The 17671-nt window shown below is 37.0% G+C and overlaps 1 protein-coding gene across 3 annotated transcripts in view; it reads right to left on the bottom strand.

Annotated features, from left to right (window-relative positions):
- The window catches only part of LOC107691427 (POU domain, class 6, transcription factor 2-like), a 116223-nt gene that overhangs the window by 20939 nt on the left and 77613 nt on the right, over positions 1–17671 (bottom strand). For all 3 annotated transcript variants that reach the window (XM_016490017.1, XM_016490018.1, XM_016490019.1), the window contains exon 6: positions 1200–1349. In XM_016490017.1, coding sequence (XP_016345503.1) covers positions 1200–1349 — 150 coding nt within the window. The remainder of the gene's footprint in view (positions 1–1199; positions 1350–17671) is intronic.

Below are 17671 nucleotides of genomic sequence, written 5' to 3'. Positions count from 1 at the left end.
AGCTTTCTATTTTGAATAAATTCTGTTCTTTTCAACTTTTTAAATGTTCCAAAAAAAAGGCAGCACAACTCTTTCCAACAGTGACAATAAATCTAAATATTTGAATGATTTCTGGAGGATTATGTCAAGTGACTCTGAAGATTCAGCTTTGCAACCACAGGAATTAATTTTATTTTAAGTTATGTTAAAATAGAGAAAAAAAAAGTTTATTGTTAGTTAATGTTAACTAAGGCCCAATTAAAAAAATAAATTACTTTAATGCATCCTTGCTGAATAAAAGTAATTTAAGAATTTATTTAAAAAATATCTGACCACAAACTGAACAGTATTATATGTTTATTAGATATATTTTTGTGTAATAAATGTATATATACAGATGCATCTGCTTTATTTGCATCTGCCAGTTTCTACTAGATTATAGATGAGTTGGTTTTGACGCACTGCCTTTGACGTCAACAACAAAAGTTATGGAGACCATTTTCTCCTCCCTTTTGAAAGTTGATAAGCCGATTTATTTTACTGCCCTCACTGTGCACGATTATAAGGTTCCTTTAACATATAAAACATCATTAGACATTTTTGATTACATTTACAGCCAAAACTGTTAAAAGCATCCATGAGGCCGCCAGCGTGCAATTTCTCAAACAATGCTTTCTGTCGTATTACAGAAGAGAAAGTGTCAATGCGAGGAGGGGAATGAGACGAGGGTTAACGTAAATAATGCCGTCTGTAGCGTGAAAGGGCACATTGGCTATATAATCTTTCCTTTAATATGGGAGTGGTGCGCACCTGCGATAAGATGATTCATTAGATAAGGCCCTGGTCTGACAAGCCTCATCGTTCAAGCCTCTGGATACTGATGGAACAATTCTGCAGCCGGCCCCGTAAATATGACAAGGTCAGCATTTTATCCCCTGCACTCCCACGCTGCTGTCCAATCTAAACACAACGCCCCTCTCGGGCTCGCTCTATCGGGGCTAAAGACGGGGCACGAAGGTCAGTACTGAATACTGGATTTGGGTATCTGGGTTACATTATACTAATAAAGGAAATCATGTTCAGACCATTTCAGAAGAATGTTTACTTGTCCTTCGACTTGGCAGTCCTGTGATTAATGTGCGGCAGACTTCAGCTTACATGTGCATTTCATATGTGCACATCTTTTAAATGTGCTGCGTGTGTGTACTGTATGTAGGTACCTGTCCTTGTGCATTGGTGACCAGTTGTCCAGTGACCCCCTGTAGGCTGGAGAGAGCATTACCAAACACCTGTGACCCGGCAATTGAACCCATTGCTGCTGCTGCTGCTGCTGCTGCGGCAACCGCTGCCTGACTGGCCAGAGGGTTGAGCTGAGGAAGTGAACACAAAATTAAAAACCAATGATTCAGTCGATTGATTACAGTAAGTCAGAGGCATTTTTCATAAAGATCTTAAATGAGGTGACAGCTTTAAATTAAACAGGTACATTTATACATAATATAATAAATTATTCTTAAGTTAAACAAGAACTGAAATACAGTGCATCAATCTTTTGAGCACTATGGATTAAAAATAAAGAATAAAGGTGCTTCATGGATGAACGAAATGGATAAGGATTAATAGATAACCATGGAAAACTATTATAATATATATCATTATATAAATCACTTTTATTTTAAAAGGCGTTCATTCATTCATTCATTCAACAAACTGCAATGTACAAGCCAAGTAAATAAGACAATTCACTTTTTTTTTTTTACAATAAGGAAAATAACCTAAACAGCTAAAATAAATGAACATATGTGGTTTCATTGTTAAAAAAAATATATTTTGTTATTCAAAAAAAGAGAAAAAAGGGGAAAAACATAAAAAGAAAAATGCAGCTAAGAAAATCATAAAAGGAAAAATGCAGCTAATGAGTCCACTCCCCCCCAACCCCCCCTTTTTTAATAAAAAGATAACCACTAAAATGTATGGCTCCTTTATGCTTAATGACAATATGCTTTTTTCCCTCACTTTGGATAAAAACTACCTAGTCAAACAGATAAACAGATCGCTAGAGCTAGACAAATAGACAGATGATTGACAGACAGACAGACAGATAGACAGATAGACAGATAGATAGATAGATAGATAGATAGATAGATAGATAGATAGATAGATAGATATAGAGTTTTACTTTAACCCCTGTGGTTGATTTCTCCTCATTGTAGCGATTTGCCATTGTCAAAAACATACACGCCAGCACACACAAACGCACAGGTGAATAAATCAAGCTAACCTCCTAATAAGCCGGGTGAATGCAGTGCTTATTTGGTTGCAGGGCTGCAGAATACAGGCTTATTAGGTTCTTTAAGTAGATCAAGAGCTCACGCAGGACTGCACACAGACTCCCCAATTACTCATCACAATGAGGCAGTAATGGAAACAGCGCTCCGAGCAGACAGAGGAGAACAGGTGCGGTGACAGCAGACAAAAAGAGTAAAAAAGACAGCATATCCTAATGGCAGTCAACAGTGATATAGACAGCAGGTTATTTCTGAAATCAAATTGCTATTCTTTTTTGACAAGTTCTGAGTTTGCTTTTGCTATGAATCACGAAGCGTATAATCCCAAAAGATGCTGTCAGAACAAGAGTTCACAGGTGTTCGGTGATGATATTTTTGATGCCACTGTGCTTTAAAGGGATAGCTCACCCTGTAATTAAAATTCTGTCATCATTTATTCACCCTAACAGCATTCTAAATCTGTATGACTTACTTTCTTCTGTATAACATGAACAGAGAAATTCTAAATAATACATTGGTCACTGTTTACCAAATTAATTTAACCAAATTTTTGACCAATTAAGTCTCTTATGCACAGTAAAAAGAGTATTATTGAGAAATATTATTACAGTTTAAAACAACTATTTCTATTAAAGTATACATATATTTTAAACATTTTAACATTTATAAAATGTATTTCTGTGACGGCAAATCTGAATTACTTCAGTGTCACATGATCCTTCAGAAATCATTCTAATATGCTGATTTGGTGCACAAGAAACATTATTATCAATGTTAAAAGCAGTTGTGCTTTAATTTTTGTAGAAACCATGACAGTTTTTTTTTCAGGATTCTTTAACAAATGGAAAGTTCAAAAGTACAGTATTTATTTGAAATAGATATTATTTGTAACATTACAGCTAAATGTTTTTACTGTCACTTTTTATCAATTTAAAATGCATCCTTGCAGAATTAAAGTATTAATTTCTTTAGATAGATAGACAGACAGACAGACAGACAGATATATAGATATATATACGTATATAGAGAGAGAGAGAGAGAGAGAGAGCATCATAGTGAATGTAGTGAATCACGAACATTTCAAACAAATCAGTTAGTTAATCAACAGAATCAGACTGATCCTGTTCTCGAGTTTGACTCTTTGACTCAATAAATCAATCCTTTAGCACACTTATGAAGCTTATGAAGCATTGCCAGAGCATTCTTTCCTTTTTATTTTGCGGAAAAGGAAGGTTTGGAATGACACAAGGATGAGTAAATGACGATAGCATCTAAAATTTTGGGTGAACTAAAGAAGTAGCAGAAGGAACTAAGGAAGTAACCATGTCTAACGAATTTCAGCCCATATTCTCCTACTGTTTCCTATCTCCTCTGTCTGCACCCCCCATCTCTCAGCGGGGGCCATTCAGCTTTGTTAAAGTGAGAGCATTCAGCTGCCATTCATCTTTCATCTTATCACACCATCATATATTACCAGGCTCTCTGAAATCAAATGATGAGAAAATACCACGGAGCGATCAATACTTTTTCATTGACAGTAAAGGTTAAGCACATTAAGAATGACACCGCATTTGTCTTATGAAATCATATTTCATGTTGGTGGTCTAAAATTGGCTGAGATTGATACTATGTCCCCTGGACTGAAAGTCACCCTTTTTTATCACTAATCACAGAAATCGCCTCTTTGTGGCCGGCGTTTCTTTGTCCTTCTGCAAAAGTCAAGTGCCAGTTGATAATATCAGCGACCCAAAATGTTAAGGGCAACGATTTTAGCTCCTCAATGCCTCACCATGTGGCTATTGTGAGCGGTAAAAGCTCTGAGACTTCAGGACATTTCAGCCTTTCATCTTCAGAATTTGTCAAGAGATTTGCAAATGATTCTTCTGTATGCAGAGGCAGCATGGAGACGCTACTTTAAAACAACCGCAAATTATTTCTCGACGCTTCGTCTAATGCGGTCATCCTTTTTATTGTCGCGCATTAGTAAAATTTCAAATCGCTTGCGATTTCCTGCCAAGTAACCCAGTGACACTGTGAATGCTTATTCTGTTAAATAGAAAAGCAGAATAGCTTTGTGATTGCAGGAAAGGTGTCTGCGTAGGGAGCATCTTATCTCGGACTAACATCTTCAGATAATAAAAACATGTATTTCTGAGAGGGGTGAGATGCAGAGAGAAGGCGCACACGAGAGAGAGATGGACAAGGATGGCAATATCAAGCAGGGATTGAATTCATAGATAATCCTCTCACCCTATCTGAGGACAAACACTCTCTCTTTCTCTCCCCTTCACTCTCTCTCTGACGGAGTAGATGAAACGCATTCTCCTGGAACGATAAGAAGGCCGGTGAATTATATGAGCTGATACATATAGGATCATCTTCAGTGATCCACTGACATCTGAATCTGCTTTAGCTCATTTCCTAGCTTAACGTGAGAAGAGAGTCAAACATTGTCTTAGAGCAAGTATCTTAAAGATGAAGTGTACATGTGGCTTCATGCTCACAGCCGCCAAATTGTCTATTTGCTTTTGAATTGATCATTATTGACTCATATTGGATATTTTTTAATATTGCAAGCTAATTTCTTAGATTTTAACATTCAGATTTGTCATCATCTAACATATGAATATGTATTTTACATGCTGTACTTCATAAATCTTATGTCTCACTTTAAGTAAGTACTTTATAATGTTGTGAATTTATGCATACATTTTAGCTTTTAAAAACAATGAGTTTAGTTTTAAGTGTGCTATTTATAATTTATTTAGTTTTGAAATTTTTGTTGGGTTCAAGACAACCCAATAGCTGGGTTTGTCCCTTTTTAACCCAGCGCTGGGTTATATTTAACCCAGCATTTTTTAGAGTGTATTTGCCACTGTGGCCTCTGGCTTGCTCATTTGGGGTTTAAAAGGCAATTAATATTCAGTAATATTACCGATTTTACTGCACTAACACTATCAGATGAGAACAAAATTTGAACTGAATTGAGCCAGATAATGACTCTAAATTTGCCACATTGGCACTGTTACTCAACAGTGAACTGAATTGAACTGAATAATGCCACTATTGCCTTCTGTAAAACTGCTTATATTTGAACTGTACGTGTTTCAAAATTGATGAAATGCTGCATTGACACAGCAATAGAACTGAATTGAAATAGCAGAATTGAATAATTGAATTGAATAAATAACTGGATTGAATAAATAAATGTGACTTGAATTGACTATAGACCTATATAACATAGACTAATATTGGTCTTTTATCGGTTATTGGCAATTACATGTATCAGCATCAATCAGAATTGATATTATTTTCATTTTGAGGATATCTGTAAACCTTAAAAAATTAATGCAATCAATGACCTTTATAGTTTATATTTAAACTCTAAATTAAGTGGAAGTGTAAGATTAAGTAAATACAATATACTTCTTTCATTAAATACTGTATCCCACGTTTTTATATGTTTGGCATATATGGAAAAGGTCTTATTGTTCAGTTATTGTTTACTGTTTCATTCTTGTCATTTTAGGAGCGATCAATAATATTTAAGCCCATTATAAAACACTCAGCAGCACAGCGGGGCAGATTAAGAGTCCGTAACTTGGGGGGCAGCAGGAAGGAGACATGGAGAATGTGTGGATTGCAGGGGATTGCAGTGTTTGTCATCTAAACAAGTGATTTTCCGGCAGGCTGCCTCCACTTGGAGCCATGTGGGGAGGCAGGAAACCGCGTTACCGCTCCACTATTTGTGTTGATTGTATCTTTGTGTGTGAATCTAAACAGCTGGCATCCTATTTACAGAAAAGCACCAGGTAAACCTCTGAGTAAATGTGACAAAACGCCTGCTCTTTCTCGGTCTCTTTTTCTCATCTTAGGTTAAAGTTGAAGGGTTTTGATAGAGAGGACTTGATCTAATAAGTTTCTAATGTTTTTGTCTCTTATGCTCACCAATGCTGCATATTACAACAATTTAAAACAACTTTTTTTTTTTTTTTTTTTTTTTATTTTAAAATACAATTTATTGTAAGAAAGAAAGAAAACGAAAGAAAGAAAGAAAGACAGAAAGAAAGAAAGAAAGAAAGAAAGAAAGAAAGAAAAAGAGATCCTTCTTACACGTTGCGCCTCATGGCAAAGTGGGTGAGTAAATTTTAAACTCTATTAAGTTCTGCGAGGCCTGCAATGGCCGTTTGACCAGCGGGGTCAGATGGAGCAACAACCCATGTCATCTCCTGAACAAGGGAAAAAACAGCTTGCCGTTACCATGGCAAGGGACTTCTGGACATCAAAGTGAGCACTCCAAAAGCTAGAGTTCTTTTTCCACCCGTTCCGTTCAGACTACAAATTTAGACTTAATCGCTTTCTCTGCTAATACAATAGGAAGAGGCAGGCCTCAAGGGACAGGCTTCTGTTAACACTAAAGGTAAAAAACTAAGCTAAATCACCACCTTCAAAGACAAAAAAAGGTTTAAAAAAACATGATGGATGTGGGAAAACAACGTAAGAAAATCCATAAAATAAAGTTCATATTACATAGGATAATATTTGTATTGTAATTGGGTTAATCAGTAATTTTGCCTAATTGTTTACAAAAAATTAAACGCCTTTAAAACTTGTTTTCACTGAATATTAATGTAAAAATCAAAATTTATTTTTTTTATTCCATTGCCAAACTTTCTTACTCCAATGCCAAAAAAACAACCCCTCACTAAATTTTGTTAGATTTATCTATTAAAGAAAACAAATGCTTAGCATTGCTAATTAGGTAATAAAAATACTTTAATTCAAGATACATTATCTGAAAATCGTACCATCCTACACAATTAAAATAAAAAAATTCAAGGATGCTATGAAAGTCTTCAGTCAGACAAGGACTGTGATTAAAAATCTATAAATCATCTATAAAGAAAACTGTTTTTGCAGGAAAAAAAAACTTAATTCAAGATATATTATTTATTTATATTATTTTTTCTTCAATGTGCAGCTTTTCTTTATCAGTTAAATGGGACAATAGACAATAGATTCCGTGTCTCGACAGATCAGACAAGGACTGCTATTAAACATCTGAAAAGCCGAATTGTTTTTGCATCATAGCAATTCCTAAGATGATTACACCTCTGTTTCACCCTTTTTTCTTTCCCCCTCGCTCTCTCTGTCTCTCTGTTTTTGCATTATAGAGAGTGGACATAATCAGAAGTGACACATCTGAGCATGCTCACAGTCTCCCCAGCGTCACTTCCAGACCTTATGCCACCTCCTTCAAAAAACCCTCTCTCTTTCTCCCACGTTCCCCAGCCTGGAGCCTCCCCTCTGCCCGGGTACATCAAAACACCATTAGACTGTCCCAAACACCTCAGCTCCCCTGTTGGACCCCTGGAGCACATCACCTGCCGTCTCCTCTGGACTCCTCACACTACCAACGCTACTTACAGAGCCCCATTTCACCTTCCCATTTACAAATAAATAAATAGCTGAGAGAAAAACAGAAATATACCGACTCGAGGGAAGAATAGGTGAGAGAGTAAAAAGCTAGAGGAAGAAAAACAGGAATAAAGAGACATGCAATGATGTAAAGTTGAAGAAGCAAAGCTGGAAGTCTTGGGTCAGTCCTCCCATGATGCACTGCACTGAAAACTGTGTGGCGGCATAAAGGGGCTCATCTTCACACACGCACACAAGGGCTGTTTAAAATGCTGCACTTCATCAGATAAAAAGCACAACTGTTGGGAAAAGAGGGGGCAAAAGGGGTCACATTTAACAGGCCAGAATGCAAATGACAGAGGAACAAGGAAGGAAATTAATGACAAATGTACCTATAAAGATGTGATGAACTGCCCAGTGCTGACCGTCAATCATGTGACTCATTAACTCCAGGCATAATTAACTGCTTTTGGTGTCATTATATAAAATCCTGATTCCATATCTATAGCCCTTAAAATCCATACAAGAATTTTAAGCCATCAGTCATCCTTGCTCTATTTTTGCTGCAAAGAGGCAGTCCTGGGTAACCTCCAGTACAGTTTAAATAAATGTATATTTTATTTATATATTTATAAATTCCATCTTTTATCATTTTTCCTATTGAAAAATCACCCCAAATGTTTTTTGGCCGCATTTCCATGTGATTGATTAATGAAAACTAAAGTTCCAAGCAAAACTGCTGACTGCAGTGTTACACATATAACACTAGTATTTCCATGAGAAAAAAAAAGATCTAAACCGTAAGACTCGGACCTGCTACTATTGGAAAACAAATTATTCAAGAGACCATCAGTTTTGTGAAAAGCTGATATTATATTTCTGATCCCCACCTGAGACCAGATCTCCATCAGATTTTAATCTCCCCTGTAATTTCCTGTGATAAAAAAAATGATAAAAATAATAAAAACATCAAATGCAAAATGATAAATGGCTGTTTGTCTTTAAATGACTCAAAGCAAAATATTGCACATCTTAATCTAAGTGAAAAACTACAGAACAGCATGTCTCTATTTGAGGAAACTTCAACTATTCTAATTCATCATGTCAAATTCTCCTCTCCGGCATTTAAACAGAATGCCATCTCTTTTCACTTGCTGTTGTTTGACATACAGATCCAGCATTTGAATGACTTTAATATTGGCTTAATCAATGGCTGGTGATCTTTTGATGGCCTCTATTCAATAAAGCCCAGCGTCAGCTGTGTGTGAGTTTCATAACTAGAATAATGGTAAATGATTACTCCTCCACATGGCGTCTCAGAGTGAGCCGAGCTAATGAAGAGAAATGGTTGGGTTTGGAGCTGGGGCTGCCAGCTGCCATTTGAGAACTCGGAGCACCGAGATTAATGGTGACTGAGCAGGGCTCTGTGGCTATGATGTGGTCAGAGGTCCGATCGATAATACACAAACACAAACCTGACCCACGCATCCATTTACACACACACACACACACACACACACACACATGCAAATACACTAAACCAAACTTTAACACACACACTCATCCCTAAGTGGAGTGATGAATTGACATTTTGACACAACATTGATCAGATTTTCCCCTGTGTTTTTCTGGGAAGTTTACAGGGTTCAGAACAAACTTAACAAGTGTTGAATCATATTATAAATGTGTTTTCCGTTACCACACCATTATCCTGTGTTAACATGCCTCATTTATTACTTTTATGATATTTGTGAAGGAGCAGGTGATGCAAGCATAAATACTATAGCAAGGAAGAAAAGGAGTTGTACAAGAAAAAAAAAACTTATCAGAATAGGGCCCAGGACAGAACCTTGAAGATCGCCCTTATTATTTAGTAAAAGAGAGAGAAAGAGAGATGAAGTGACAGAAAAACAGTTAATTCACTCAATCACAATTCATTTAGAGGCAAACTTGATGACATTCCCATGCACTTTTTTTTATTCTAAGTAACAGGCGTTTGTGTACAGCCTCTATTAACCTGAATGGGGAATATTAACATCTCCAAAACTGTTTGTCAAGATTATGTTTAAATTGTAAAATAAACACAAAAAATGGGCAATAATGGTTTTATAATAAACAATATTATAAACTCTGTTTCTTTAGATTAAATCAAGTTTGTTTTTTATTACTGTGGTAAAAAAAGAACTCAACTGTTTTTACAGTCACACTCTTCATGATCCTTTAAAGTTTTTATTATTATAATCATAATGGATTTTTAATAAAACTGGTTACTCCAAATATGCAGAAAATATTAAGTTACTTACTGTAAATGTCAAATTGTCATATCCAAATGTCTACAGTTGGAAGTCTTTTATTTCTTCCTCGGTGCCCCAGTGCTGCCTTTTCTTTTCTTTTTTTTCCTGAAAATAATCCCTCATTTTGGGTAAATAAAAAGTTGCTTTGCTTTCAGCACCCAGATTTTCCTCACTGGCTGCATCACATGCTTTATAATTATTCATACCAAACGCTGTGCTGCTGTTGATGGGCAATAGTCTTATTTTCTGCTTCAGTCACCAGTGCACATTTGTATTTTCATATAGTGTGAGTCGTTATGTAAGGCAATTTTCTGCCTTCTTAAGAAGGGCTGTCTATTGGGCTGCATTAATGAGTGAGTGAGTGAGTGAGTGAGTGAGAGAGAGGGGGAGAAGGAAGAAGAAAAAAATAGAAGAGATCGAAGAGAGACCATACAGGGCATGGATAAAACAAGTGAGGGAAGGAAACATGAAAACAGAAAATAGGTTAAATATTTATTTGCCATTAAAATGAACTTCTGCTCCACAGGAAGTACTGTGTTAAAATCTAACAAAACACAATAAAAGAACCCTACATTAAATAATCCTACAACCTAATTACACACTCTTTTGGCAGCCCGTTACACAGCAAAACGTTACACACATTATTAATGTCAACATGAAACACTGCACAGTTTTATTATGCACTATAGTAACTCTACCAAGTGAAATGGGATATTTAACAAGAAAAAAAAATGAATAATAAAAATAGGACAGGGCTTGACTTTATCCAGTCGGAATTGATTGGATTGCGAAAAGTGCTCTTTGTTGACAAGTGGTTTGACGGGAGTTGCTGAAAAATTAAGGATTTTTGGGTGTTGCTTAAAAAGCGGATGAAAAATTACAGAAAAACTTTCTCTTAGATAACCAATAAGTCTTTAGGCTGTTTTATTATAATAAAAGGGTTGGGTGGTCCCTGTGAGAGACAAAAACATGTTTTTAGAGGGGCATTACGAAAGACAAAATCGGCATGTGTGTGTATACGTGACTGTCCATGAGCATATGTGCGTTGGAAGGGTGCCTGACCTTGGCAGGGATGGGGTTTCAGGAGCGAGCTATAATGATGGCTGATTGCTGGGGAATGGAGGAGAATGGACAAAGATAGAGGGAGGTAGATGAGAGGAAAGGAGAAGAGAGGAGCAGAGAAATAGAAAGAACGGAGGAGAAGAGGCCGGCGTAATTGCAGCACTCGTGAGTCTGAGCCTCCCGTGGCACACATCAGTACATCAGGAGGGGTGTGTCTTACAGCGATGGGCGAGTGGGAGAGAAAGCGGGGGTAAAAGATGGACAAGTAAGGGCGTAGTACAGTCTAGAGAGGTTGAGAAAAGTATGAACGAGTGAGAGAGACAGAAAAGGGGTTAGGTGAGAGGGAAAGGGGAGAGCGATGAAAGTTGGGAACTGCAGAGCAAGACGGAGAGAGCTAGAGGAGACAGGGGTGAGTCGTCCATAAGCTGAGGCAGTAAATTGGCATTGGCTGAATACCAGGCAGTAGCCTGTAATTACTGCTGTAAGACTCTGGGTCGGGGGTCCGGGCAGACCCTTACAGTCACTCTGACTGAGAGAAGGGAGAGAGACAGCTAAGCCCGAGGTAGTCTATAATACCTGGAGAAAACGGTCCGTTACAGCTGTCTCAATGGCAGTTATTGAGGTAGCGCAGATTCAGAACCACGTAGATGTACACAATTTGAATTTACGCATCTTTCCTTATTGGAATGGGCTTTGCTTATTTTTGAGTGAACTATGCCTTTAAATGTCTTACAAAAAGTTTTTATTTTACATTAAACAAAAAAAACATTTGCATCAGAAAATGGCCAGCAATGAACACGTTTTCGTCATCAGAATGGTGTAGTTTTGGATAACCATCCAAACCTTGACCCTTTGGCTAAGACTGCACAGACAAACACCCAAACAGGAGATCTCTCTGTACCCTTATTGTCTCTCTCTCTCTGTCTTCCTGTCTGCCCACCATGGAACCATGGAGGCAGACACAATGGCAAGGTCAAGGACTGTTAGTGAACGAACTGTGAATAGTAGTTTTACATGCTGTGAAATGGGATGCATTAAACTGATCAAAAAGTGACAGTAAATACATTTATAATGTTAAAAAAATCTATTTCAAATAAATGCTGTTCCTTTGAAATTTACATTCATCAATGAATCCTGAAAAAATGTATCATGTATCACAGTTTCCACAAAAAGCAAAACAACAATTCGTCACAAAATCATCACAACATGAGTGTATATACTGTATATGCCTATATCACGCCCTGGCTGTGTGTGTGTGTGTGTGTGTGTGTGTGTGGATGGTCTGCCCTGCTCTCGTCTCTCTCTCTCTCTCTCTCTCTCTCTTTCTGTCTCTCTCTCCTCTACCCCTTCCCTCTCGTTCCTTCCTTCTCCCTCTGCGGGTTTGTTTCCCTCCATCAGGTGTCCAAATGACTATACCCGTACTCACGCACACACACACACACACACACACACACACACACACACACTCTTCTTTCTCTAGATTGTAGCTCTGGACATTCATGAGGTGCATCCTGGGACTCTTCACTGTGTGTGTGTGATTGTGTGTGTGTGTTATATTTAGCTGTAGCTCTGGTATCTGCTGTCTCTCCTCCCACTTCAGCCCTTCTCTCGTCTCTCTCTCTCTCTCTCTCTCTCTCTTTCTGTGCCACAAATCAGTGTGTGCTCAGGGCTGATGTAAGCCAGTGGAGTGGCAAATTACAGCAGACCTACAGCTGTAGGCTGACATTATGATTAATTTGATCAGTAATTTCTCCTGTTTTTCATTTTAATCGCTGTGACCATTCTGCTGTGGCAGGTCTCTCAGATCTAATTAAGATCAATTCCGGTGTAACCGGCTTGCCCACCGAACTGCCCCCTCCTCCTCAAATCCCCGAGTCCCCTCAGCGTGGAGAAACCCCGTCGCTCCAATCAATCATCACCTGCAAATCCAGCCACCCTGCTAATCAGCCAATTAACACACTTAGGCAAAAATTCATAATCTCCACCGTCTGGTTGTCGTCACAACAGCCTGTCTCTACCTCCCCTGCTTCTTTTTTTAATGCTGCCGCTTAAAAGCAGAGTTTGCTGTGAGGCAAAATAATCACAGTTTTTCAAAAACAGAAGGGAAGATGGATATGAGAAGTTTTAAACTTTGGGATTAAATTATTGTTATGGTAATATTTTGATAACAGTGTTGTGGAGTAGCTAAATAAAAGTAGCAATGGCACTAACAGTTCACCAAAAAAATGATAATTATATCATCGCTTACTAACTCTTGAGTCATTCCAAAACTGTATAACACAGAAGAAGATATTTTGAAAAAATAAATAAATAAATAAAAGTCAACTGGGTCTGAAACAATGTTGTAGGGACAAAAACCATAGAGACATTATTCAAAATATATTATGTTGTGTTCCATAGAGAAAAGAAAGTTCAGAATGTTCAGAATGACATAGGGGGCAAATAATGATTTTTTTTTTTTTTAGGTAAACTATCCATTCAAGCACATTATCCTGCTTAAAATTGTGTACAGAGTACTTTTTTGGAGAAAAAGTAGATAGTTAATAGACAGTACTTTTTAATTTTTTGTAGCAAATCAGTTTGTTTCAATAAACAGTTGATGAACAGTTTATTCCTAGATTTTATAAATGTATTATATGTTACAATTAGTGCTGTCAAACGATTAATCACGATTAATCGCATCCAACATAAGTTTTTGTTTACATAATATACAGTATGTGTGTGTACTGTGTATATTTATAATGTCTATATAAATACACACACATACATGTATGTATTTAAGAAAAATATGTTTTGTTTATATATTAAATATATTTATCTGTAATATAAATAATATAAATATAATTATATACATGTAAATGCATGTAAATATTTTCCAAATATATACTGTATGTGTGTGTATTTATACACAGTACACACATATATTATGCAAACAAAAACTTTTATTTTGGATGCGATCAATCGCAATTAATCATTTGACAGCACTAGTTACAATCCATTTATAAGTTTAAATGATGCTACCACATTCATCCAAATATAAGCCAAGTAGTGGTTGCTAATTAATGCTAGTTTTGTTAGATTGTAGTTGGACTAAAATAAAGAAACAAGCATGAATCTCCACTGAAATCAGTGTGAAAACATTACTGGCTACAGAAAAATGTTACTGGAAAATCATAAAATTTAACTGTCTAAAGGAACTCAGGGTCAGATACTTACAAAAAAACACTGTCTGAACTTTTGACCAAATAAAGAAAAAGACAAGACAAGAAAAATGAGAGAGAGACTGCAGGCGGTGAGCACTTAGCTTCGTACACTGGACACACTGACTGTGGTATTATCAGAGTGGGATGCTAACACGCTGTCATGTTGTCAGTTCAGCAACAGAAGGCCTCTATCGCTAAAATGATTACACCCAAAGAGAGGAATGGGAGGCAAGAGAAACTGAGAGGGCGGGGAGGTACCTGTGTGACCAGAAGGGATAATTATGACAGATCCTGGAAATACACATTCCCAAACTTCTCTAGGTGTTCGCAATGTCTAACTGTGGCTGTCCCTAAAGGCTAGTAACAGCACTCTGGTGAAGTATGCTATAACTTTTTCAAGCAGACGTAGACATAAGCCCAATTACAACTTCAGCCCCACAGGACAGGCAGCCTACAAACCCTGCCACACACACAGAATCACATTGGTTAAGTGGTAATGTGGAACACCATAAAGCGGGAACTTCAAACCCCTCCTGACACACACATATACATGCACACTTATCGCTCTCTTTTTCTCACTCTCACACACAGTGAAGGGCAAGGTAATCATGCTGTCATCTCTGGTGCCACTTTCTCTTTGGATTAACAAGAGGATCACATATAACTCTTAGCAGTAAAATCTAACCACTGGACCACTGGGATAAAATCTGAAAGTACAGCTCAAAAACCTATAGAGAAGCTCTTTCAACACACCCCAGGCGAAGTGTGTTCCTCAAGGCTTTGTCCTGGGTCCTCAAGCAGTTATGCCTTGGTGAAAACCTTTGCAAGTGAAAGGCCTCATATTTAAAAACCTGTAGAGAAGTTCTATTAACACACCTTCAGGTGAATGGTGTTCTTCAAGGCTCTGTCCTGGGTCCAAATGCAGTTTTTGCCTTGGTTTAAAGCAGTATTTCAACTTTAGAAAGATGCTTCTAAGGGTGCTTTCACACCTGGCCTGTTGTTTCGGAACCTGGCGTGTTTCCCCCCTTAGCTCGGTTCGTTTGGGCATATGTGAACACGACAATCACGCTCGGATCCGTGCCAGAGATCGCCTGAACGAGGTGGTCTCGGCTCGATTGAAAATGAACTCTGGAGCGGTTCGGTTGTAGTGAGAAAGCAATCCGATCTAACGGACCAACGAACCAGGCTATATCACAATGTATAATGGGTAATTACATAAGTTCCGTGAAAAGCATTAGCTTTGTTGTTTTGCTAATACTTCAAAATGAACCATGTGAATGTCTGTGGGTGAGCACGTCTTCGCCATTCAAAATCAAAGTGCACTTTTTCATTTTATAATGCCGTCTTATTGCTCTTCTTCCTAGTATGTGCATTTTAAAAATGTTTTCCCAATGAATCCTGGACTCCTGCTCAAAGTAATAAATTAATATAACGACATCTACAAAAGAAAAAAAACAACAATAAGCCCGCGAAGCTGTTGTCGTTCCATCCTGACAGATGACAGCTGTGACAGCTAAGTGGAATCCCGGAAAATAAACCATGAAACTTTGACCAATGAGAGAACAGTTTACTCGCGCATGACTTGTATTAACAAATTTGGTCCATTTAGAAGCATTGCTGTGTGAAAGCGAACCACACCAAGAATAAAAAGCAACATTGTAATAATTTTAATCCCTGTTTCGGAACAAAGAAATCGATCTACAGGTGTAAAATCACCCTAAGATTGTCACAATATCATCAAGGACATTTTCTCTGACTTTGAAAATGATTAAAAGTCATTTAAATTAATTTAACTGACTTTGTGAGCTGTGTATCAATAATCATTTATTTTGTAAAAAGCTATGTAAAAAGCAGAATAATGTATAAGCATTTCAGGAATATAAACACCTTCTTAACCATTATTTTTTGCAATACTGACTAGCCGCTTATACATTATCCCTTACAACAGAGCAGAGATGGGCACTCGAGTTAGTGACTCAGACTCGAGTCACATTTTTATAGAATTCAGACTTGACTTCAGACTCGACCTGAAATGACTCCAGACTTGACTCGACTCGAGGAAAAGGACTCGTGAATATTTTAAAAGCAACTCGAGTCTTTTATCCTTAAATACTTATATAACGATATTCAAAAGGCGGACCCCATCCATTTTTATCTAAAGTCAAACGCGCTTTATTCAAGCCCTTTCAGCTCCGTGCGCTTTCTCTCTCTCCGGACGCGTGCCGGTGCCAAGTTTAGAGCTGCGATGTTACGGTTATTTTAACAACAACAGAAACACAGTGAGCAGCAACATTATAGATTACTTTCACCAAAACACAGCAGAAAAAAAACAATGCTGCAAATATAGTTATTTTTCTTACTATTTATCTATCTATGACCTATCTATCTATGACTGACTTTTCAAACCAGATGTGACAAGATGTTTCTGATCTAACGTTACATTTAGCATTATTAATCTATAGGCTAAGAACATTTCAAAAGAATCATGTAATAATAATTGGGAAAATTGTTGTTAGATGGCTAGGATAGAACTTAAACTTTGAATCTGCTAGTTATCTTTCTTTTCTGCTCAAGATGAGAACGTTTTGATTTTTGTAGCTACACTGTATTTAGATAATGCTTTTAAGTAAAATATTAAAATAGTATAGATTTCGAGAGGAAAACCCTGAACAGAAACAGTATTTTTTTTCTGTCATGTGGCCTCGCATGTATCTAAATGTAAAAATACAATACATGTAAAAATGTATTTTTATTAATTTTTTTGTCCAGACCTCTGCTTAAAAGAAAATGTAAAGGCCGCGCTTCTTGGAACTTTAATTAAATACCCGACTTATATCATAAAGACATACTTTATTTGTATGGTTTTGTAATATCTGTGTCACATATCTCCTTATGTGTCATGGCAGATTGGACTCTTATTATAGAATTTGAATACATAATGCTTTTAAGTAAAATATTAAAATAGTATAGATTTCAGGAGGAAAACCCTGAACAGAAACAGTATTTATTGTTTTCTGTCATGTGGCCTCGCATGTATCTAAATGTAAAAATACAATACATGTAAAAATGTATTTTTATTAATTTTTTTGTCCAGACCTCTGCTTAAAAGAAAATGTAAAGGCCGCGCTTCTTGGAACTTTAATTAAATACCCGACTTATATCATAAAGACATACTTTATTTGTATGGTTTTGTAATATCTGTGTCACATATCTCCTTATGTGTCATGGCAGATTGGACTCTTATTATAGAATTTGAATACAGAAAAACTGTTTTGAACATGGTAATGGATTAAAACTGAAAAAATTAAGACTGTTCCCTCCTGGTGGAATGACCTGCCCAAATCAATCCAAGCAGCGGAGTCCTTAACCATCTTCAAGAAACGACTAAAAACACATCTGTTCCACCTTTATTTGACCCTCTAACTCT

Source organism: Sinocyclocheilus anshuiensis, unplaced genomic scaffold, assembly GCF_001515605.1.
Source record: "Sinocyclocheilus anshuiensis isolate Anshui unplaced genomic scaffold, SAMN03320099.WGS_v1.1 scaffold106, whole genome shotgun sequence".
Taxonomy (NCBI): domain Eukaryota; kingdom Metazoa; phylum Chordata; class Actinopteri; order Cypriniformes; family Cyprinidae; genus Sinocyclocheilus; species Sinocyclocheilus anshuiensis.
The sequence above is the reverse complement of the archived record's forward strand: the minus strand, read 5'-3'. Positions and strand labels throughout refer to the sequence as shown.